This window comes from Cryptomeria japonica, chromosome 1 (assembly GCF_030272615.1).
Source record: "Cryptomeria japonica chromosome 1, Sugi_1.0, whole genome shotgun sequence".
NCBI lineage: Eukaryota > Viridiplantae > Streptophyta > Pinopsida > Cupressales > Cupressaceae > Cryptomeria > Cryptomeria japonica.
The window spans coordinates 638,509,148-638,533,182 of record NC_081405.1 but is presented as its reverse complement, the minus strand read 5'-3'; the positions used below and the strand labels follow the sequence as shown (position 1 = coordinate 638,533,182).

Sequence of the window (24,035 nt, the reverse complement as noted above, 5' to 3'; positions counted from 1 at the left end):
AACTTGTGCTTGGATGTGACGATAAGACTTTATCGTCTATGGTTGGGAAGGCAACAATCTGATGTTTGCCTGTGGTGAACAAGCACAGCCCCGGAAAGTCAACAGACTAAGGGATGGAAGGGTGGCCCTCCTTCCATGCTTTCGCAATACAAGGATGACAAAACTTGATATTGCGGTTTGCAAGCATTTCCAAGAAATTTGTGATGTAATTTGCCACGAGGAAAATGGGTTGGGATTGGGGGTTTGCCTTTAGGTCAAACCCCAGTTTTGGAATTAACCAAGTAATGAAAGAAAGTACTTGCAAGTAGATGTAAATGAAAGACTGAATTGTAAATCACCTCAAGGGAGGTTGTAGTAGCAATGTTGATAGAAATGCTTGTGTGGAGTTGTATGTTGGAATCAATCTCCTCTTCAATGGTTGAATCCTTGACTTGAATGCAACACCTAGCCTTGAAGGCAGACTTGAGAATGTTGGAATGCTTAAATGCTCTTGAATGCTTGATCGCTTATGCAACTTGAATTTATCCAGCTTCGACCTCTCCAACTTATGCAAATGAGAGGACGAATGCCCCTTAAATACATGTTAGTGGATTTGTTTTTCGTCACAGGCCGACATCGGGGGAGTTTCCCGCTCGATGCACAACCAACAATGCAATCCTAGGAGGGGTCCTGTCCCAAAATAGGGCAGGGACAGGGGTGCCACGCCCGTGTCCTACCCCTTTCTCCAAGGTAAAGTGCGGACAGGGTGATGCAGAGGCCAAGGAAGAAGTTGTTTCTTAGGGCTAAGTAATCTTCGGTCTCCGATCAGGCTAGAGGATTCGATCTCACGTGCGTGAGGACCCTAATGCAGTCGAAAATTGCTAGGGTTGCAATTTTATGACACTACAGTTCCATAGTGTGCATATTTATTTTGTATGTCATGAACTTATGATGCATTCAATTTGATTATTCTAGGGAGCATTGAGGACAATCAACCAACTGAGCTAGTTTAGATTGATCCAAATTAAAATTGATTACAAATCATGAGCCACTATTTAATGATGAGCACCTAGCTATATTGAATAAGGCATATAATGAATATGAGATTGATCAATTGAAAGTGAGCATAAACCCTAGAGCTTCAACATCATGTTCTGTAGCCCCTTATCGGATCATAGCAGCTACCTCATAGGCTTCCTCCCTATTTTCTTACTTTGTAGTTGACTTTGAATCTTGTAGTTTGTAATTGATTTCTACATTTGAGCTTTGGACTTTAAGTGGAAAAAACTATTAGAATACTTAGTTGTTATTTTTAGCTTTGTCTTTATTAATGGTCATTCAATCATATTTATAGAGTTAGTTATATTTTTAGAGAGTTCTTTAGTTGGTTGTTATATTTATAGATTGGTTGTTATTTTTTCAGAGACTTCGTGTTAGAACTGGGTGTTTCTATTTTTAGAGTCAGTTTTACGGTTAGTCCCAATTTGGACAAACCACCTTGTAATTGCCTATACAGACTTATTATTTGTTCAATAAAGTATGCTGATTTTGGTTTCATGGTATCAAAGCGGGTGATGAACCTTTTAAAAAAAAATCGTGCCCTAGCTACCTGGAATTTATTTCCATAAATTTTTTTATGAAAAAATCTAGAGCAGAAGTTTTTGAAGGATTTTTTTAAGGCTTTCAAATCACAAAAGGGATTTTTCTGAAATTTTCGCAATCCTTTTTTTCTGCTAAAAATTTCATGTTTGTTTAGAGCGGTTTTTTAAATTTTTTTCAAGAAAAATTATATTTTTGAACACCGCATTTTTTTTCTGCCGCGATTTTTCTCTATTTTCGTGGATTTGCGACAAGAATTTTTTGCGATTTTAGCGCAACACCAAGTTTTCTTTGCAGTCTGTTTTGAAAAATCACGATTTTATTTGTGGATTTTGTCTACGATTTATGAAAAAGAGTTCACATTTTTTCGCGATGGCAATTTTGGTGTTAATTCCGTGCACGATTTTCACTTTTTTTTTTCCCGTGATTTGTGATGAATTTTGCGACAAGTTTTGCAAGCTTTTCCACGACGATTTTGTTTTGGTAAGATATTGAATGAATCAATGAAATGATCAAATGAGCATTTAAAGAATTACAAGAACAATGTTTCTATAATGAAACAATCGTAACTAAAGAAAATTAGAAACTATCTAATATTTACAATAAATTACATTATTGATCATTAATAATAAATAATCAAGATATTATTCTAAGACCCTCAATGATCAATCTATCAACTACACCAAGTTGCCCCATAAACTTTACAAACTTGTTTGGGCTCAGAGACTTGGTGAGAATATCTGTTGTCTGATCCGTCATTGGAACATACAACAACTGAACTGATCCATCTTCAACTAGCTTCCAAATGAAGTGACAATGAAGTTCAACATGCTTGGTTCTCTCGTAGAAGACTGGATTCTTGGCTAGTTTGAGCACTCCTTGACTGTCACAGAAAAGGGGAGTGCGATCTGCTTGAGACATCTGCATGTTTGAAAGCATCTTCCGAAGCCAAACTGCCTCACAAGCAGCCTTAACTGTTCCTTGATACTTTGCTTCTGTCGATGAAAGAGCCGCTGCCTACTGCTTCTCGCTAGTCCATGTGACTACACTAGATCCCAAACTGAAAACATACCCAGATGTTGATTTTCTGCCATCAACGGTACCTGCCCAATGTGAGTCTGTGTAATCAATAAGTCTAGGATCGTGACTTCTGTTGTACTAAAGACCAAATCAGGAGTACCCTTCACATAACGCAGCACATGCTTTGTTGCTAGCCAATGATCAGACTTGGGGGCTGTCATGAAACATGAAATGTAGCTCACTGCAAAACTGAGATCAGGCCTAGTAGCAGTAAGGTAGATGAGACTGCCAACTAGTTGCTTGAATGTTGATTCATTCACCATAGGTGAATCTGATTTGATTGTCACCTTCAACCCTCTCTCCATAGGTGTGGATGCAGTTTTGCAGTCTTGCATCCGAAACTTGTCCAACAGATTGCAGGCATAGTTAGACTGAGATATGAAGATACTACCTTTTGTTTGCCAAACTTCAACACCTAAACAATAGTGCAGAAGTCCCAAGTTTGTCATGTCAAAGAATTGGCACAAACTCTGTTTGATCTGATCGATCAAAAGTGTCGAACTACTAGTGATAATGGTAAGGCAAGAACAAGTAGAATGGTACTTATCTTGGTTGTAGGAGAAAAAGTCTCCTCATAGTCGATGCCTTCCTTCTTTGAGAACCCCCTAGCAACAAGACGAGCTTTGTACTTGTCAAGGGTTCCGCTAGCTTTGTACTTACCTTTATAGACCCATTTGCAGCTAATGGGATTCTTCCTTGGAGGAAGATCAAAAAGGTCCCAAGTGTTATTCTTCAAAAGACTCTGGTATTCAACTTCCATAGCCTTTTGCCACTCAAGAATTCCTTTAAGCCTGAAAATATGTTTGAGGCTCAAAAACACTATGAATCTTGGCCATGAGAGCAAAGTTGATTGTATTTTGTTGCTTGATCTTATTTCTGGAAGATCTACCCTAAATGAGCTCATTAGGACGAAGATCACTTGTGGTCTTAGCCCACCATTTAGGCCGGAGAGTAGAAGAGCCAACATCAGATGCAGGAGGAATAACTGGAAAAGGATTTGGAACAAGTTGAACAAGTGGAAAATTAGCATCATTCGGAGGAAATTTAGGTAGTGCATCATCAAATTCAGATTCTGCATCATCCCTCCCATCAGGTGAGCCAAATGGAAGACAGACACCCAAATTAGTAGCCTTCAAAGGCTAATCCTCAGAATTATGCTCAAACGAGGATAGCTGAAAATGTCCTCGTTCTTCATCAAAGACAACATCACGATTGAAGATGAGACGATCAATGTCTACATCAATCAGTCGATAAGCCTTGTGGTTGTAACTGTACCCTGTAAACATAAGTTTTTGACTCTTCGAATCCAATTTGGAGCGCTTGGCATCTGGAATCCAAACATATGCTAAAAAGCCAAAGACTTTCAGATGGCTGACCCTAGGTGTGGGAGACCGATTAAGAAGATAGACTGTGGTGTATACTGCTTTTGCCCAATATTTCTTAGGAACGTTCATGTGTTCCAACATTACCTAGCCATTTCAATTATAGTGCGGTTGCGACGTTCTACAACACCATTCTGCTGAGGAGTGTAAGGTGTGGTTAACTGGCGTTTAATGCAGTGTGTATCACAGAAGTTGGAGAAAGCAGTAGAAAAAAACTCCCCCCCATTATCTTACCTAAGCGTGACTATGGGACAACCTGACTCTTTTTCTACTAAGGCCTTAAACTTCTGAAATACAATAAACACATCTGATTTCTGTCTAAGAAAGTACACCCACATTTCACGATTGAAATCATCAACAAAAAGCAAGAAATACTTGGAACCAATAATAGAAGGTGTATTCATTGGACCACATAATCAGCGTGAACCAACTGTAGTATCTTTGATTCTTGCCACGAGTCACCATCCTTGAATGGTGTCTTGTGCTGCTTCCCAGCCTGACAAGCTCCACAAACTCAGTGATTCTGAGTCTGAATCTCAGGTAAGCCAAGAACTAGATTCTCCCGAATAAGTTGAGCAAGATAGTGAATGTTCAGGTGACCATATTGTTGGTGCCAGAGACTACTGATAGAAGATGATTTAGCTGCAAAGGCATGCTCCAGAGAATCACATGTATCCACAAGTCTATATAGACCATGATCCTCGATGCCAACAACCACAGTAATGTGAGATCAACAATCGAGCACTTGTGTGAACTGAATATCACATCAAGCTGAGGAGAGCGCCTCATAATCTGGCTCATGGAGTGAAAGTTTAGTTCCATACAAGGAACATAGCATACATTGAGGAAAATGAGATTCCTCCCACCAGACTATCTGAACGTTGCTCTTGACGACAACAGTATACTCTTCACCTCCTCCAAAAATGACTGAATCAGTGAAAGGTGAGTAGTTTGTGAGATTGACTGTGGCCTTTCTGCTGAGAAGATTGAGATTTGCCTTTATCCTTGTGAAAGGAATTGGCTGGGAAGGCTTGTTCGGTGGAGGACGAAGCGGCACTGCTAACAAACTGTTGTTTCCAACGATCCTACTACAAAAGTTTGGTGCATAACTCTAGAAACTCTAAGTCAACATTCGTTGAAGTAATGTTGAGTGTTTCTATGAAGTGATCATAGGATTTAGGTAGGCTCTTCAGGGTTATAACTACCATCTCCTCTTCCTCCATTTTTCGACCAATTGCTTCGAGTTGATCCCGAATGTCCTTAATCTTTGTCAGATGCTCTTATAAGGACATACGCTCATCCATCATAATAGAAAATAGTTGGTTCTTTAGGAAGAATGCACGGCTCTTGTCTGATGTCTCATGGAGATCCTTCAAAATAGTCTAGATCTCTGCAGTTGTCTTGCCAGGTGGCACTTGCGGCAAATGATCATCAGTAACCGAAAGTTTGGTAAGCATGACCACTTCCCGGTTGCCCTCATCAAACTTATCCTAATCTTGTCCAGTTGTGGTAGGACAAGTCTCTTTAACCAAAACGAGATAATCGAGGAGATGATATTCAAAGATTGTCATCGTCCTCTGCTTCCATGTGTTGTAATTTTTGCCATTAAATTGCTGACTGCCCTCCAACATGATGTTGGTCAAAGATGCCATCATGCACAATTACCGAGGCAGGAAAAATGAGAATATCTAAAGAGGCGAAAAACTAATTACAAAACCCGAGGCATGGATCGCAAAGCAAAAACTGAGGCAAATTCAGGTACAGTCTTCAAGAAATAACGAAGTATGAATGGCACGAATCCCAAGGTACGTATTTTTTACAAACCAAAATTTTTTTGACGAAGATCCAAAAATCCTCGTAAAAAACCCACAAAGAATCTATTGGTTAAAAATTATTCTAACAAAATATCAGAGGGTTTAACAAAATCCCTAGCCAACTAGAAACAAACAGAACCCTAGGTTGATGTAGATTGGAGAAAACTCAAGCAAAAACTTGGAATAAAAACGAATGCCCTGAAATTCTATCGAATCACACAGAAAAGGCTCAAAATTTGTCTCCAAAGGGGTCATGAAAGCTTCACGCGAAGAGTAGGGACAAACCCAGACGAACTCACAGAAAAAAATCTGCAAAAAAAATTCGACACGAGCACAGGAGAAGGTGTGAAAAAGCTCTGAAAAGAATGCAAGGTCAAAAATATAAAACGCCGAAAATCCCAGAAAGAAACACGAAGTCCGTAGGCAAAATGCGAACAACACATCGCATGAATCTGGAGAAGCCGAAAAAGAACCCTCGACCTAATTTGGATGAGTCGTCGCAAGTTGTTGCGGGTCGCTGATAGGAGGATCAACACAGGAAGTGTTGTCACAAAATAACAAATTGCAAGCTGCGATCCCAAAAATCGCGTAATAAAAAAACCAGGCACGATTCTTCACACAAAAGCCCTCAAAATCGCACAAACAGATGCGATAAAAAAAACAACCCCAAAACTCAAATTTTTAAAAACTTTACGAAAATTTCTTTCAGAAATTCTTGAATTTTTTTTTTTGACGAATTTTAATGTGTACCCGCTCTGATACCATGAATTTGGTAAAATATTGAACGATTTTATGAAATGATCGAATGATCATTTAAAGAATTGCTGGAACGATGTTTCTATAATGAAACAATCATAAACTAAAGAAAATTAGAAACTATCTAATATTTACAATAAATTACATTATTGACCATTAATAATCTAGGTTATCGGGTTCGGCCCCCTAGTCCTGGTCCGAGTACGTGGTTCTAGTCCAATCAGGCTGTGGTTCGCACAGGGTCCGTTTTCCATAGGCCGGATTCAAGCTAGAACGGACCCCGGTCGAACCCGGGTGGCCGAACAACCCAAAATACGTTTTTTATGCAAAATTTAATATTTTTTTGAAATCCGCCAGTTAAAAAGTGAAAAATAAACCGTAAAAGTGACTTCTAAAACATAAACTTGGCTCATTTCTCCTCATTTGTGTTGCAAACAAAAGTTTTTTGCTAGCAGATTGAAGAAAGGGTGAACAAAGTTTGGCTTCCAAAATCAAATAGGAGTTGAAGACTCATTTTTTAAGCTTCAACAAGTGTTGCAGCATCATTTCTACACATTTGCAAGCTCCCATTGGCAACAAGAAGTAGGTTTTTGAACATTTTTCCAACTATTTTTGTTTCACAAATAGTCAAACATGAAACATTAATTGTTTTTCATTATTTTGTTTTTGTTTTTTATTTTGAATATGTTCATATTACTTCTTGCCATAGGAACAAGAATAGCATCTACCTCTTCCTCCATTGGCACAAATGAACAATCAAAACAATTTAACAGAGAAATGATCCAAATTCTCCCCTATGGAAGTCTATTGACATTATGATTATAAGACCACTTCCAAGAGGTGGGGGATTCTGTTGGAGATGCCAAGGATGTGGTATAGAAGGTAATTATTCATATTATCGGGTGGTAGGCCATTTGTGTGGAATACTGGGAAGAGGCATCAAAAAATGCTCTAGAAAAGATTGTATACCTATACGAGATGAGACAGTGATGAAATATATTAGGGAGCATGAGGCAGCAAAAAAAAAAGAGAAGCCCGCAAATTGAATCAAACCGCACCAAAGAAAACAAAGGGAATGCAAGCCCCATCTAATCCCAATGTTGTAGTAGAAAACCACCCCTTCTTTTCCACGGCTGAACCTCAAAATGAAGCACCCTTGACAAGCAAAACAACAAAGGGGCCTTTAGAAACTGCATTTCAAGATGAGAGTCGAAACATTGTTGACCAAGATGTAGCAAGGTGCATATATGCAAATGGGTTGGCTTTCAATGTTGTTCGCTCCCCATATTGGAAGCAAATGTTGAAAAGTGTTAATGAAGCTCCAAGAGGGTATAAGGGCCCAGGTTATGAGAAGGTACGTGGAACCTTATTGGAAAAAGAGGTGAAGGGGGTTGAAGATGCGTTGAAACCCATAACGGATTCATATGCTGAGATAGGTGTATCAATTGTTTCGAATGGGTGGAAAGATTCTAAAAATCGTCCTTTGATCAATGTCATAGCGGTGTCCCCTAAAGGGGCAATGTTTTTGAAAGTTGTGGATTGTGAGCGCCAAGTAAAAGATGGCCAATTTATTGCAGATATTCTCATCTCCACCATTGAGTCAGTGGGACCCCACAATGTTGTCCAAGTCATAATGGACAATGCAAAAAATTGTAGAGCTGTTGGTTTGTAGGTTGAGGAATGTTATGATCACATCTTTTGGACACCTTGTGCGGTCCATTCACTCAATCTTATGCTACAAAGGATTGGGAATAAAATAAAATGGATCGGAGATGCGTATGCAGAGGCTGAGGGCATCCAGATGTTCCTCACAAACCACCACATGTATCAAGGGATTTTTAGATCCTTTTCGAATTTGGAGCTATTGAAGGTAAGTAAAATAGTAATTTAATTTTACATTTTTCAATGTTCATAATATCATTGTGTAAACTATATTGTGTATTCTTCTTTAAAGTTTGCCTTTATTTTTTAATCATTTTGGCATTAATTTGTGTTATAGGTTGCTGAGACCCGTTTTGCATCAAACACAATCGTCTTGAGACAACTTGTGAAAGTTGGAGTGGCACTATGCAATATGGTGATCAGCACCAATTGGGCTATATGGAAGCAAAGTAGTAGTGAGAGGGTAGCAAAAATTAGGGACCGAATATTGGATGAGAAATGGTGGGATCTTGTGACATATCTCCTTAGCATCACTGAGCCCATTATGAGCATGATTCGCTATACCGACATGGATAGGTCTTGCATTGGTGATATTTATGATGGCATTGACTCAATGCTTGAAAAAATAAAGTGCATTATAAATGCAAGAGAGAAAGACCCCAATGAGAAATTCTTAAAAGAAGTGGAAGCAATTGTTGTAGAAAGGTGGAATATGATGACCACTCCTTTGCATCTTCTTGCCTATGCCTTGACACCAAAGTAGTATAGCAATCAATTTCTTGATAAACCAGAAAGGATTCCACCATGGAGAGATCTAGAAGTATATGATGGGTACAAGGCAGCATTCCTTAGACTATATCCTAATGATGATTTGCGAGATATTGTTACAAATGGGAATGGTCTAAGTGTCGATGCTCTTTGTCATAGATCCAAGAAGGATGCTCATAGTTGGTGGTACTTCCATGGCGCATGCTTCCAACACCTACAACCCCTTGCTATCAAAATTTTATCACAAGTTTAATTAATTAAATTTATCACAAGTTTATTTATAGTTTACTTTGTCTTCATAGGTTGCTAGTAATTTTTTATTTTAATTTTATAAATGTATAACTTTAATTGTTTGCTTTGTCTTCATAGGTTGCTAGTTCATCTGCTTCATAAAGAAATTGGAGAACGTACTCTTTCATCCACTCAGTAAAGCGCAATAGGTTGCTATCAAAAAGAGTGGAGAATTTAGTATATGTGCATTCCAACCTACGTCTTCTTTCACACAAACAACGTGACTACACCCAAGGGGAAACGAAGATGTGGGATATAGAGCTAGAGAATACTAATTTGGATGCTCCCGCTTCTCAGCTTGTTACATTAACACTTGATGACTCAGATAGTGAGCAAACTTATAGTGCAAGTGCAAATGGCATTGGCACATCTAACGTCAATGTCAATGATGAGGAGGATGAAAAGGAGAATGAGGATGATGAATTAGAAATTTAGAGAATCCATTTGATGATTAAACTTTAAGTTTAAATTGTTGAAAGTTGAAACAATGATACTTGAATATTTTGTCATTTTGATATTAAACTTGATGTATATGATGCTATTATCAACTATGGTATGATCATGATGCTATGATTACAAATTTATGTTTGTTTCGTTGTTTATATCATATATGATGCTATGTGACATGCGAATCTTAATTCATGCTTATAGGCTGCATAAATATTAATATATATATATATATATATATATATATATATATATATATATATATATATATATATATATATATATATATATATATATATATGTTTCTATACTAATGAACCCAAACGAACCCAAACCCCATTTCAAAATTTTGCCGTACTAGTGTACCGGTTCTTCGAACCCAAACTAGTGCCCAAACCCGAACCAGCAACCTAGTTAATAATAAATAATCAATATTAAATTCTAATAGATTTTTTGCGTTAGTGACGAGACTGATGGGATTTTTTGTGCGTTTGTTTGTCTTTGTTTCTTAGACTTCAACCTTCTGTTTTTTGCGCTCGGTAGGGGTTTTTTATTGCTGCTAGACACGCAAGAAAGGGTTTCGGTTTGTGTTTTCTTTTTGGCCGCCATTGCTAAATGTCGGACTTGTTCAAACTCGTGTGACAAGGGTTTCTATTTTGTGTGGGCAAGGTTTGGTTTCTGATCAAGGGTTGTGTACCTGGTTTTAAAAAAAAAATAGAAGATTTTGGCATTCTTGGGTTTTGTGCCAGATTCACGTTGAAGAGTTTTATCATTGTTTTCCTCACAATGAATGATGTTTTGTCTTGGGATTCGTGCCAGATTGCTTTCGCTGATTTTGACCCAAAAATTAGATTTTTCGATATTTGTGCTAGTTGTTGCTGAAGGTTTTTGCCTAGTTTTTGACAGAAAAATCAGCCTTTTTTGAAGCTCGAATTTGCCTCATTTTTCATGCATAAGAAAATGGGAGGGATTGTGTTGTTGACCAACATCATGTTGGAAGGTAGTCAATGCTTCAATGGCAAGAACTACAATACCTGGAAGCAGTTGATGCTTTATATTTTTTATTACTAATGCCTTGACCAGATTGTTCTAGGTAAAGAAACTCATCTTGCAATGGTAGGTAACGATCAAACCAAGTTTGATGAGCATACCAAGAAGTAAATATGTTGTTGAAGTTATCAGTCACTGATGAGATGCTTCCCGAAGTGCCATCAGGCAAGAAAGCTAATGAGATTTGGGATCACTTGAAGAATCTTCATGAGACATCCAACAAGACCCGAGAGTTCTTTCTGAAGAACACGTTGTTCTCAATTATGATGGATGAGAAGATGTCACTACAGGAACATCTTACAAAGATCAAGGATATTGTGACCAGTTGGAGGCTATTGGTTGCAAGATGAAGAGGATATGGTCATGATCACACTGAAGAGCCTGCCCAAATCAGACGAACACTTTATTGAGACGCTCAACATTACCTCCACTAATGTTGATTTCAAGTTTGATGAGTTGGGCAATATGCTATTGCAGCAAGCCAAGTAGAGACAAAAGTTTGGTAGCAACGTTGAAATGGCCAATGTGGAATAAGCGTTTACTGCCAAGGACAAAGGCAAAGGCGAGTCCACTTAGCAGAAAGGACAACGCAACCCTGAGGAGGGGTTCAAGAAGAAGATCACTTGTCACTATTGTGCTAGACTTGGACATATCAAGAGGTTCTATAGAAAGAGGTTGGCTGATTAAAAGTCCAACCAAGGAGGATCTCAGGAGCAGGAGCAAACTCATATCGCAGAGCATTCTAAAGAGGAGTCCGCCTTCTATGCTTTTTGATAAGAAAATTTTGTCATCGGTTGGGTAGTTGATAGAATGACCACTAAGGGAGGGTATTAGAATATTTAATTGTTATTTTTAGTTGTGTGTTTATTAATGGTCATTCAGTTATATTTTTAGAGAGTTCTATAGTTGGTTGTTATATTTTAAGATTGGATGTTATTTTTTTTGAAACTTCGTGTTAGAATTGACTGTTTCTCTTTTTAGAGTTAGTTTAACAGTTAGTCCCAGTTTAGACAACCGCCTTGCAATTGCCTATAAAGGCTTGTTATTCGTTCAATAAAGTACGTTGATTTTGGTTTCAAAAACTATGTAGTAATGTACCATGCATTCTAATCAACAATTTCAAAATCAATGAGCAAAATTCATATTTCATGTCTTACACTTCTATTTTGTTCCACCTTCTATCTCTATGAAATTTATTTCTAATCAAATGAAAACTACATTTTTTCTCTATTTTATGCATTATTTTAATTTTCCATTTTTTTCTGATCAATTGAAAAACTCTTTACCTTTTGGTTTGCCTAATCAATCCCAAAAATAAATTTTGCAACTAAATGTCCACAAGTTGATTTCATTTCCCACTTCCTAGTTGCTAGTTGAGATAATATTGGAACGATGTGATTTTTTTGTTGATATGTCTAAATATGCTGAATACTTTACATATTTTGCAGATGTTGATGTCATTTTTCATTTCAAATTCTTGCCAATTGAAGCAATGGATTCATTTATAATCTCCAATAAATCTTCATAGCTAATGCTGAATTGAAGAACCTAGGGTCTCTTGTATTTAAGTCTCCTTTGCTGATTGAGAAAGTAGTTGTGTTCTGTTTAACCAATGGGCTATTAACATTGGTTTTGTTCAATGCAAATTTGTTAGCTATAATTTTCAATTTTCAAAGGTATAGGAAGTATTAAACTAATATTGTAATATTGATATAATGGTCATCTTAGTCATTTAGTTAGTATTTAAAAACTTTCATTTGTCTCTGGTCTTTAGTTAGGTTTAGGAAGTTACCTTTCTGTCTTTTGTGTTTCTATTCTCGATTGTTTCCGTTATGGAAAGATCGTCTTGTAATTTTCTATATAAGGAGTATTCCTCTCCTTAATCAATTACAAATCGAATTATCATTTCATGGTATCAGAGCAGGTTAAGTCTTTTTGACGATTTTTTTTTTAATTTGTGTGTATTTACGTTTTCCAAAAGTTTTTTACGATTTCGTTGTATGTTGTTACCTAAAAAGTTTTTTAGAAGTTTTGACGATTTTTTAAATAAAAGTGTGGAATTTTCTTGTGAATTTTTTGTGACAAATTTTTAGAGGGGTTTTTCATCGATTGTTTTTTGCAAAAGCAAACAAGAGTTTTATTGAAGATTTTTTAAGGCATTTCTTGAAGTGTTTTTGAGAGTAAAAACGTGGGCGATTTTGTTTGCAACAGTCGCGACTAGTATTTTCCCAGTTGCGGAATCGTGGGGCTCATGCCAAGATGTTTCTATCTGGTATATGCGAGGGCTTTTTCCTGTGTTATACGATGTCTTTGTTTTATTCCACGGCAAGGCACGACGTATCTGTTGGTTGAAAATTTTGTACACTTGGGGAAATATACAAAATTGTGGTTTCAACCACAGCACACGAGTAAAAACTCTCCTAATTAAGGGAAGGCTCCCCCTATCTAACTACAACTTTGAAAATAAAATAAGATGGGACAGCAATCTTTCTTCTTTTTTCAAGAAAGACAATATCCTTTTCTCTTCACAGAAAATGATAGCGATTGAATATGAACAGCAATAACCACTTTCAAGTGAAATGAGAGAAAGGAAATGAAGTTTCCTGAAAGCGCAAAGACTTCCGTCACTTCCTTCGGGACAGGACAACAATATCAAGCTCAAAGACTTGATTATGTAAAGTCCTATCTACCCTTTTCTATACTAAATTTTACAACAAATAAAAGATAACAGCTCAAAGACTGGAATAATCTATTCTTTCAACACAAAGACAAGAACTAATGCAAGCTCAAAGACTTGCTGCTATTTCTTATCAAACAGTAATTTTTCCTCAAGAATAGACGCAAGCTCAAAGACTTGCTGCTCCTTCTAGAGATTTTCCTATTTTAATTAATCTTCTCTACTTGCAGCTCAAAGACTTCAAATCAGATTGGACTAAGCTCCTTTAGAAACACTTTGTATAGAAGAAATAAAAAGATTCAAACTCAAACATGTAGCTCAAAGACTCAAAACTTGAGTGATCCTTCTTTATTATTCTTCAAAACCTTCAATTTACATACATAAGCTCAAAGACTTCTTGCTGTAAATTTGGCAAAGTTTTTGCTTGCTTTCCCAAACGATAAAAATTACAATAGACTCCCTCAAGTATTTATAGGAGAGAAGTCATGAGAAAAAGGTGGGAGGATCCCAGCTAACTTGAGAAATTCTCTCAACCACCAAGACTTACTCAATAACTAACTAAGACTTCAATAAATAACAAAGACTTCTTCCAACTACAGTCCTAACTGAACACAACTTGTAGTTGTCTTACATGTAATTACAAAAGTGCAAGTAATGTGTTAACTTGCATTTTACAAAAAACACTTTTACATGTAACTTGTCAAAACAAAATTACAAAATGCATAACTAAAACTATTCCATGTGTCTAAAGACACGACTCTAACTGCATCATCCTTTGTCTGTGATGATCTTCATGTCGCTTCAGGATGCTAGAACTTGAAGTATTCTGGATCAGTGAAGGCATCTTGAACTGGAACGAGAATTTGCAACCTTAATGATCTTTGTGTCCTTGTCCAACGAACTTCAACCTTATCTTCTTGCTTGGGGTAGTACTAGCTTTTCAAGAGGGAAAGGGCTGCCTTCCTCTTTCCATGTCATGACCATATTTGTCTTGAAAGCATTCTGTGCTCTCAACCATGAATTGTTGTTGTATCTCTTCTTTGTATCATCCTTCATTCTTGAAATCTTCTTGCAAAATAAGGCCCATTCCTTAATCCATTGATTTGGTAGATCGTGTGTGCAAACCGGACCGACAAGGGAAGAGATAAATCGATGCAAAAATGGGCTCACAAGTGAATTTCAGGTTTTGGAAGTTGCATTACATGTGTGGGGAAAACAAGAGCATTAACTTGCAATTGTGGAGAACAAACATGCAACTTCATATTTGTAATGGGTAAACACAAGTTTGTACTTGTAATTGGACCTTTAAAACTCATTTACAAGTGTTTTTTGAGTGCATTTTGGACCACTTTCGGGTTCTGGATGGCTAACTGTAGGTAGACTTTTAAATGGGGAAAATGAATGAAGGTGTGAAATGAATAGATGAAATGGTATGTACGGATGATAGAAATGAATATGAAAAGATTTTGGGAAGATCATCTTCAAGAAAATGGGAAGAACTTTCAACATGTAATCCGGTTCTAAAAACCCGAAATTGAAAGAATGGGTATTTTTCATCTTTGAAACTTAGAATTTAAACAAAAGATGGTTAAATCTTTTATCCGTAAGGGAAAAACAATTATTTTCACCCAACTTGTAATCGGGATTTAAAATCCCGAATACAAGTAAAGAGGGAAAATGGGGAAGAACAATCCAATTCAAAAATTGCATATCAAGGGAAAATCTCTCTCACAAAAACCGATTTTTGGGGAAGAACCAACCATTTACAAATTTACAACTAGAAAGGAAAAACAAGAAAACAAGAAAAAAGAAACAAGAAGAAAAGAAATCTTACCTTTCTCCAATCTGAAAATGCCTCTTCAACAAGATGATTAATCTTTGAAATAAGGAAAGAGAACTCTTAAAAAGAAATTAACCGCATTCCAAAACCCTAGCCACGTTTTTGAAAAAAATGCCCAAAACTGAAAAACACGGCAGCAAATGCATGAGAAATGGCATGGAAAATGGCCAAGACTCTTTCTAACCTCAACGCCTTAGCATACAAAGCCAAAACGATTCATAACATTGCTGATTCGTGGCATTCCAAATGGCAAAAAAAGTGGTTTTTTGAAAAAACGTGGTTGTTGTTATAAAGCTAAAAACCAGCAATCTTAACCTCCATGTGGCGTGAAAGGTGTTTGAAAATGCATGAAAATAGGGAGGAATCCAAAACGCCTTCTATCTCCCAAAAAATCTCCACAAAAATTTGCCTAGAATCCTCAAAAAAACGTTTTTCCTTGCAATTCGAGTTTTGTGGAACCAATAACAAGTTCGAAATGCATTGAAACAATGAAAATCGGGGTTTTTAGAAGATATAACAAATTTAAAATTTCACTTTTTCAACATGTTGGGCAAAATCGGAATTTTTTGGCCAAATAGCAAGTTTAAAATGTCAAAAATGCACTTTATAAGCAAAATCGGGTTTTTTAGACCAAAGTGCAAGTTTTAAATTGTCACTTTTTCACTTTATAAGCAAAATCGGGTTTTTGGGAACAAATAGCAAGTTTAATTTGTCACTTTTTCATTTACAAGGCAAAATCGGATTTTTTGGAAAGAAATGCAAGTTTTAAATATTTGTAAAAGGGAAATAAAATCCCTACAACAAGTTATACTTGCTTGCACATATGTAATGGGGATTTAAAATCCCTATTACATGTAAAAACCATTAAAGTAGGGGTTTTTAGACCAAACTGCAAGTTTACTTGTAATTTAGCCAAAAAAATCCCTATTTTAACTAAACAAGACTAAAAACAATAAAAAAGATAAAAACAATAAAAGGGAAATTTAAAACAAATTACAAGTATTCATCTTTGAATAAAAATGCACATGTAATAAGCCAAAAATTCCCCTACAAAGACCAAAACAATGACTATCATTAAAACTTGCAGTTTGAAGAAAATTCTCCACCTGCAGTCAGGGTTTTAAAACCCGAAATTGAAGGAAAGACATAGCAAACGAACCCAGAATTCGACGAAATTCAAAACGTAATTCGAGGATGGACTAAGGATTAAGCCAGTCCAAGGATAAGTCAAAATTTTGCCTCGGGAAGAGTGCCATAGAGTAAAAATTTTCATTTTTTCACAAAAAATTTATGTAATGGTCCTTCATTTTTGAAAACAAAAATGAGGACAACAGTATCTACAAATCTTTGTGGTTTTTAGCTCATGATGACCCATTTTTTTCTACTTTTTTCACTACCGATGGGTCTGGTTCTGATTCCATGCAGGTTCTAAATTTTCCGCATCAAATCTTCTATTTCTTTTGCATCGGGTTGTGTTTTTCCGCAAAGGTTCTAATCGCGCCAAGGTTTGTTCTGCGCAACGTATTTGTGTTTTACCATGCAATTAAGGGTCTATTGGTCATCTTTTTGTTCATGGGTTCTTTCTTTACCAGAGGGTTTTCTAATTATTTTCCACAAAAAATCATGAAGGATGTTGTATTTTTGGTTTTTGGTTTTTTTTTTCTCAGAAGTTTTTGCATGACATAGAAATCAGGGAGGTTTTTGAATGATTTTTTCCAAAAAATCCTGATCATGGGATTTTACCATTTTTTTATAAAACAAATGTTTTTGCCGATTTTTTCACAAAATCATGTGTGATTTCAGCATTGCATCAAGGGTTTGGCAATTTTTTTCTACAAAATTGTGGTTTCTTGCAGCTTGTTTTGGGTTGCACCTAGGGTTTCTCGGGAGAATGGTGTTTTGCAAAAAAATTTAACGTGTTGCTGCTTTTGACAATTTTTGGCAAAATCGTTGTTTTTTAGAACTATGAAGTTTTTGAGAAGTTGATCTCCCTTTCCGTGTCTGTGGATATGTATGTCCCCTACAGTGATCACATTATCTAATAGTCCCTTGTGACAACCTAATCAACAAATGGAGACATTGCATCGTCTACCTTCAAGGACGGGAACATAGAAGACGATATTTGATAGTAGTGTTTGATCGATAATATTGTGCAAGTGCCTAAATGTGTGATCGATAATCATATCCAGTTCGATGAGATAGCATTGGTTAGCATTAGTTAAGGATGGATTAGTTATGGTGAAAGGATGCGTTGAACCAAGGGTCAATACCATTACTAATAGGTACCATGTGGAAGAGACACCTCTCCTCCACCGATAGATAAGTATTAAAGGACAATTCCAAGCAAGGCAAGGACATCGAAGTATCAGCATTTTCAGCAAGGGAAACAATCACATACCCTTCAGACAGAGATATACAGATCATTTTATCAGCAATCTGAGTATTCATATTAATTTCGATGGTATGATCTACATTATGATTAAATATACATTTATGTGTAAAATAGTCTTCATATGATCTTAATAAATGTCATCTCTTCTGTATTAAGTCTGATTATACATTTCTAAGTCTGATTATTCAATTAGTTGTTCCCTTTACCATTGTCATATTCAAAAAGGGTTTAGTGGCTTGCATTTCTAAAAGTATGTCTATTTTGGAGACCACATCCAAATACAGGTTTCTGCAGCTTAGGTTTTAATTTATCCTACGCACATAATTAGCCAAAATTCTAACAGTTACTTGTGTGGTATCTCCAAAGTATAACAAGACAATAGTAGCAATCAAAGTAACTAAAATAGCTATCAATAATCCTTATTTGTTTAACAATTGAGTTAAAAGATACAATAAGTAAATCCAGCAAAGAAGTAAATTAGTTTCATCCTGTACCAACTGTGATCAGATCATCCCTTTTGTGGCATTTTTGTCCTGTGAGTAGAGTGAATTAGCGACAGCAACAAACTGATCTCCTAACAGCCATAAATATGAACAGACTGAGACTATTTCCTTGCCATTGGATAGGATAGGATCTACTTCTTATGCTACTTGATTAAACCATTAATTCATACAGGATATGTCAGTGTATAGGAAAAGAGATTTGTTATTGCTTTCATGACTGAAATTGACTGTTTTAAAAATAGTATTTTGTACAAGAAATCTAACTCCTCTCTTGCTGAAGCTTTGCCTCAAGTCCGCCTAGATTAGACACTTTTTTGCATGTAACTGATAACAATTTTTAAATATTTTCAATTATAGAACAACAATGAACACAAAAGAAAGCAATCTTCTAGTAGCATTCTAATGAAGTCAGGAGCATACAACCAGAGTTATTACAAACCTCTGCCATAACCGTGTCAATACATTGTTGAAGTCCTTTTAAAGCCGCACTCTCAGCGCATGACATAGCTGTTGTCATTTCTTCACAACAAGCTGCATGAGCACCATCAACAGGTAATAACAATCTTGTAATAGTGTTTCCAAAGTGCTGCAAACATTGAAAATATTGAATTAGTTAATTACTAATTAAATATTTCCAAGCTAATATAGAAAGGATTGAAACATTTAGATATTAACTAGTATATTCTGCATTATAATATGCATAACCCACTTGCTGAACCAGAGCTACGTTGCTGGTGGCACGTTGCACAGAAACCATGAAAGCTCTGAAACTGCTTTCACCTGCTGCTGCAGCAGCTTCTGCCTAGAGAGAGTCAACATAAAGAATAAGATCAAAACTTTTGATAACTTCTAATTCCCTGTGACCCAGCATAAAATATTTTTTATCAATACCTTATATAATGAGGAAAGTGAAAACATGCTAACTGTTGAGACTCATTATTTTTACCAATATCACTTCCAATTTTCAAACTCTGATTCATACGCCCCAATAAAGCCACTAGCAACAAACTCACTAAGAGAAATCTATGTTAGAGCCATTGTAGTATATGATATTCCAGAAATTTTCAGCATAATCTCAACTAATCTAACTTCTTCAGAACAAAGACAATTGTGGGAAAAACCAGAAGCCTTTCGTTCAAGTAGCCTCTCTAACAAAGTTAATGATTAAATAGGTGATTAAAGAAAAAGGAAAAAAAAACGATGCCAGAAATTATTGCAAATTTGCAAGCAAAAAATAGGCAGACAGAATGCATATTCCAAGTGCCACAAGATGTCAAAGGCAATATACCCCCTATCTAGTGTGAAATTTCTTACATCCAAAATTCTCAAACCTATATAGATTGAATGCAAACTATTAAGAAAATGTAACAAATTATACAAAAAAATGATTGAAATCTGCAACTCACAGCAGAAGCAGCAGCTGCAGCCACTCTTCTGCTAACACTTGTACCAATAACAAATCGCTCCCTTAAAGCTGCAGCATCATTAAGAGCCTCTCTAGTTCTTTCCAATCCTTCTGTTGTATATTGGCTGACCTGTAAAACAATGGGTCTGATTATATCTCTGTTTTATACATCCTTAGCATTTCCTTTTACAAAACCTTTATAATGGTAACTCCGCATGTTCTATTGAACAAAGTATGATAACCACAAACGCAAAGTACATGTATGAATGTATTATACAAAACTCACTTGATCAAGTAGGCAAGTAAAGACTGCTTTGACATTGTTTGCAAGAGCAGCAGGCTGTATCAACTCATTCCAACAAAGGTTCTCGGATTAGGGTTTCCATGATGCAAAATATGCAAAAGTGAAAATATATGAAGATTTCCAGTAAGTAATTTCTCAAGCATTATAACCTGCCTCTTATTAATTCCTTAACATATGTAATAGAGATTTAAGAACATAGTCATTACAATTATCACCATTATCAAAAATTGCATTACAAGAAAAACGTTACAGCACAAGATCACAATAAAGTCTGATCTCAGTGTTTAAGCAATCAAGATATAGATGAAAGGGCATTAATTTGCAATGTACACTATCAATAAAGGCAGAGTATTTAGTAATTCCTTAGGTTGCTCCTGCCTCCTAATCCAGCACTTAATTACTATATTTTATAAAGAAGTGAAACCGGGTCTAGATAAGTGTAATGTCCCCTTCTCAACAGTAATCAGCTTAGCTGACCGTTAGCCTATTCCAGAGACCCGTAGGCTAGTCGGAAGCAGAAATTAGGGTTTCCTACCTCTGGGAGGATGTTTCCGCATTTTTTAAGGCTTGCATGTTGGAGTTTGTCAGTTTGGGTTCTAGAATCCTTCTGGGTTTTTAGAAAGCTTCGCAATGATGGTACATGCATAGCAAGTAATGGAGTTTGACTGACTTACTATTTTTAGTAAGTGGAGGCAGAAGCAGCTGAGTTCTCTGGGTTTTTTGAGAGCTCTGCATTGGTATAACATGCAAAGCAATCTGAAAACATGTCATGTCCCCTCTTTAGTTTGTCTAGTAGAGACATGTGAGTTAGCCTATTATGGGGGTCTCATAGGCTGGCAGTGGTGGATAGAGACTCACACAGGGTATTCAATATCCGGAGTTGGAGTTTCAGGCAATTTGTGGGCCGTTGGGAGCAGTTCCTTGATTTTAGGGAGATTCCCTACTTTTTAGGAGGTTGTGGCAGTTTCCATATTTGAGGTTCCACGGGACCATACCATGGTTTCAGTTTCAAGAAGATTGGGTGTGTTTCCAAGTTTCCCTAGATTTTAGGGATGGGACTGCCAGTTGGACCATCTTGTCCAGCATCAGTCACAAACAGGTGACAAAGTCAGATTCATGTTTGGTTGGTTATTTTGGGCTATTATTGGATCTATGGAAATATTTCCTAAGTTAGCGATTAAATAAATTAAAATAAGGCTATGTATATAGCCATTTTGGAGTAATAAGGGGTTTTTTGCTTCATCTGGTTTGATATGCCTATGTGTTATAGCTCATTGGAAAGGTCTTGAGCTTTGCTACATGATTCTCACCTCTCAGAGTCTTTTTGGATGCTTGAAGCTATTTATTCGCAATAAAGTGATATTTTTCTATAGTTTGACGCCATAATTGGGAAAGTGTCACTTTAATTATAAAGAGCAATCTTTATTATTTTTTAGGGTTCGACTTACAAAGGGGAAGGAGTTATAAGGAGATGAAAACCTAATTGATAGCATCTTTGATCATTTTGAAACTTGCAAATTTGGGAATTGCTCTGGAAGAGTGATTTTGGTCTGGGATGCAAACCCCAGGTCTGAGCTTGCTAGGTCGTAGCACTCAGTAGGAGTTGACAGTGGATTTATCCAGGATTGCACAGAGATTGTCAGAGGTAGAAGACACATCTTCTTGTCCTGAAGATTCAGCGTGCATATTGGGGGTTTCAACAGGGAGGCTAGTATATTTCAGCTGGCACATGATTTGCAACAGCTTCCATGCCTCCTTTGCAACCACACCTTGTTTGTATGTTGGCTTGAAGGGTTGTATTCAGCTTATTTGGTCTTCCTTGTTCATTGCCAGTAATATTCCTCCATCTGACATCAATCCAGATTGAGAACAGCTCCAAATAAATGTATGGATTCTTGCTGAATACAAAACTAGGTTATTTGCCTGGTATGATTTGCAGTATTTTCAGATTGCTTAAGTGTTCTTACATATGAACATTGTTTACTGTTTTATTTCACAGTTGTTGCTATTTATCAATTACTTTACTTATAACATCAAAACCCAAAAAGAAACAATCTCTTTCTGCAACTTCTGTCTATTCTATAAGATCACCGAAAAATTACAAAAATATAGTATGTTTAATTAAGAATTTACAGCAGCAACAGCAAAAGGATCCATTTGGGATCTTTCAAAACCTTTTTGGAACTTACTAGTTCAGCAACTGATTAGAATGTGGTAAAAATCACTTTGGAAACACTTACTATTTTTAGTAGCATGCTATTTATAGTAAGTACTATTTTTGGCAGGGGTTATGCAGCTCTACTCAAATGACCATTTTCTGCAAAGTTGTCGAGTCCCTTGGCCTCAACTCATTTTGGCAGTATTCAGTATTTGGAAGAGGAAGTATTTTTTTTAATATTTTATTTTTCTCCATGGCCTAGGTGAAATTTGCATATAACTTCAAGTGGGGGTCGACATGGTGTTAATAATTAAATTATAACTCAAGGCAAATGGGGCGATTTTCTAAGTATATTGGCTTAGTTATATTTGTATTTGGAAGTCATAGTTGGGCGCCAACTTTACACTTTATTTTATGAAACTAATATTTATCATAAAAGGGTGATTATGGGTGAATGTGAGTTGGGCGAACTTGTGCAAGGAAATGAAATGAAATGCAACGCCTAATGTGGGTGAAATGGAATGGCATTTGGTTTGGGTGCATTTGGAGAGCATTTGAATTTGAATTTGGTTGCAAAAGGTTATAAATACAAGCCTTGGGCTCTCATTTTGGTATCCATTATTGCTATGATAATGAACTACTGTCGAAATACTGTCAAACTCTTGCTTCGAGGGATGCATACCTCCTAGTGCTTTCAGTTTCGTGCTTGAGAGATAGCACCTAGCTGAATCTGAGACTGTTTCAAATCCAGAGGAGCAGATTGGGATCAACGAAGATGAAGTTTTTATTGATTTCTGATTTTGGGAGTGTTGTTAGTGTGTTTCCAAGTTGCTGTTTTCCAGTGTAGCTGAAGCGTGTTTTCGTTGTAGCTCATTGTGTGTGTGTCAATTCATTCTAGGTGTTTGCTAGTTCAATTCCTATGCCTTAGGTGATTCATCCTGTAAGTTTTTGTTGATTATCTTGGAGTATTGGATTTTATATTGTAAATCGAACTTTTTGTTGTAGACGCCCTATGCTGGGAGGTGTTTGGTTAGCGTGTTATGCTGATTATGAATTATTAGTGTCATTTTCTCAGTTCTACCTTAGTTGTTGTATGTCTTGGGTCTTTTTGGGTGAGTTTGGAGTTAGTTCAGATGTGTTTGGAGTGAGATAGAAGTGTTTTGTGGGGATTTTATGTTGGTGATCTGCGTTTTCAGCTTGCTGCTCATTTATATCAGATTTAGTTTTTGGAGTTTGAAGTTGGTTTTAAGGTGTGTGAGTTCATTGGTGTGGTGAGAAGGGTCTTGGTAATGAGTTGCGGTTGTTGGTTTGGTTATTAGCACTTGAATATCCATTATGAATCATATTGTAATGTTGTTTAGTGGTACTAACAGCAATTTATTTTGATTTCTCTTAGTCCCATTGCATAAGTGGAAGAGGTTGGCTTTGCCGCCTAGTTTTGGACAGTGATTCTAGTAATTCTGAAAAATCCATTTTGTGCATTGTAAAGCTGATTAGTAGTACTAACAGCTATCTATTTGGATTGTTGCTCTTAGTCCCACTGCGTAAGTGGAAGAGGTTGGCTTGCCACCTTCTTATCTATTGTAACACTGTCCTCCCGCTAAATAAGTGGTTGTGTTGATTGTAATTTCATTTTTAGTCCTCCCACTGGATAAGTGGTCGAGTGATTGATGTTACTTTCAGTTTTTGCAATCTTCTAATTGGCTGGTTGCACCGCCATACTGCTGTAGAAGTTTCTTACACCTGCTGGACAAGCGGAAGGGGTTGGCTTGCCAGCCGGTATTGTATTTGAGTTATCATTTCCAGCAGTTTATTGAGCTAACGATCCCCTTGACACCGTATGCTCTCACCCCTCCCACATTGAGCTCTCGGTGATCAGAAAGTGAAAGGGTTACTTTCAGCAGTGTTGATTTTTCATTATCTAGCCC

General features: G+C 36.6%; 1 protein-coding gene across 3 annotated transcripts in view; it reads right to left on the bottom strand.

Moving 5' to 3' along the window:
• The window catches only part of LOC131042458 (exocyst complex component SEC10b), a 180,794-nt gene that overhangs the window by 44,513 nt on the left and 112,246 nt on the right, over positions 1-24,035 (bottom strand). For all 3 annotated transcript variants that reach the window (XM_059220492.1, XM_057975736.2, XM_057975738.2), the window contains 4 exons: positions 19,932-19,985; positions 19,647-19,775; positions 18,950-19,042; positions 18,680-18,826 (listed from right to left, as the gene is read on the bottom strand). In XM_059220492.1, the coding sequence (XP_059076475.1) occupies positions 18,680-18,826; positions 18,950-19,042; positions 19,647-19,775; positions 19,932-19,985 (423 nt within the window). The remainder of the gene's footprint in view (positions 1-18,679; positions 18,827-18,949; positions 19,043-19,646; positions 19,776-19,931; positions 19,986-24,035) is intronic.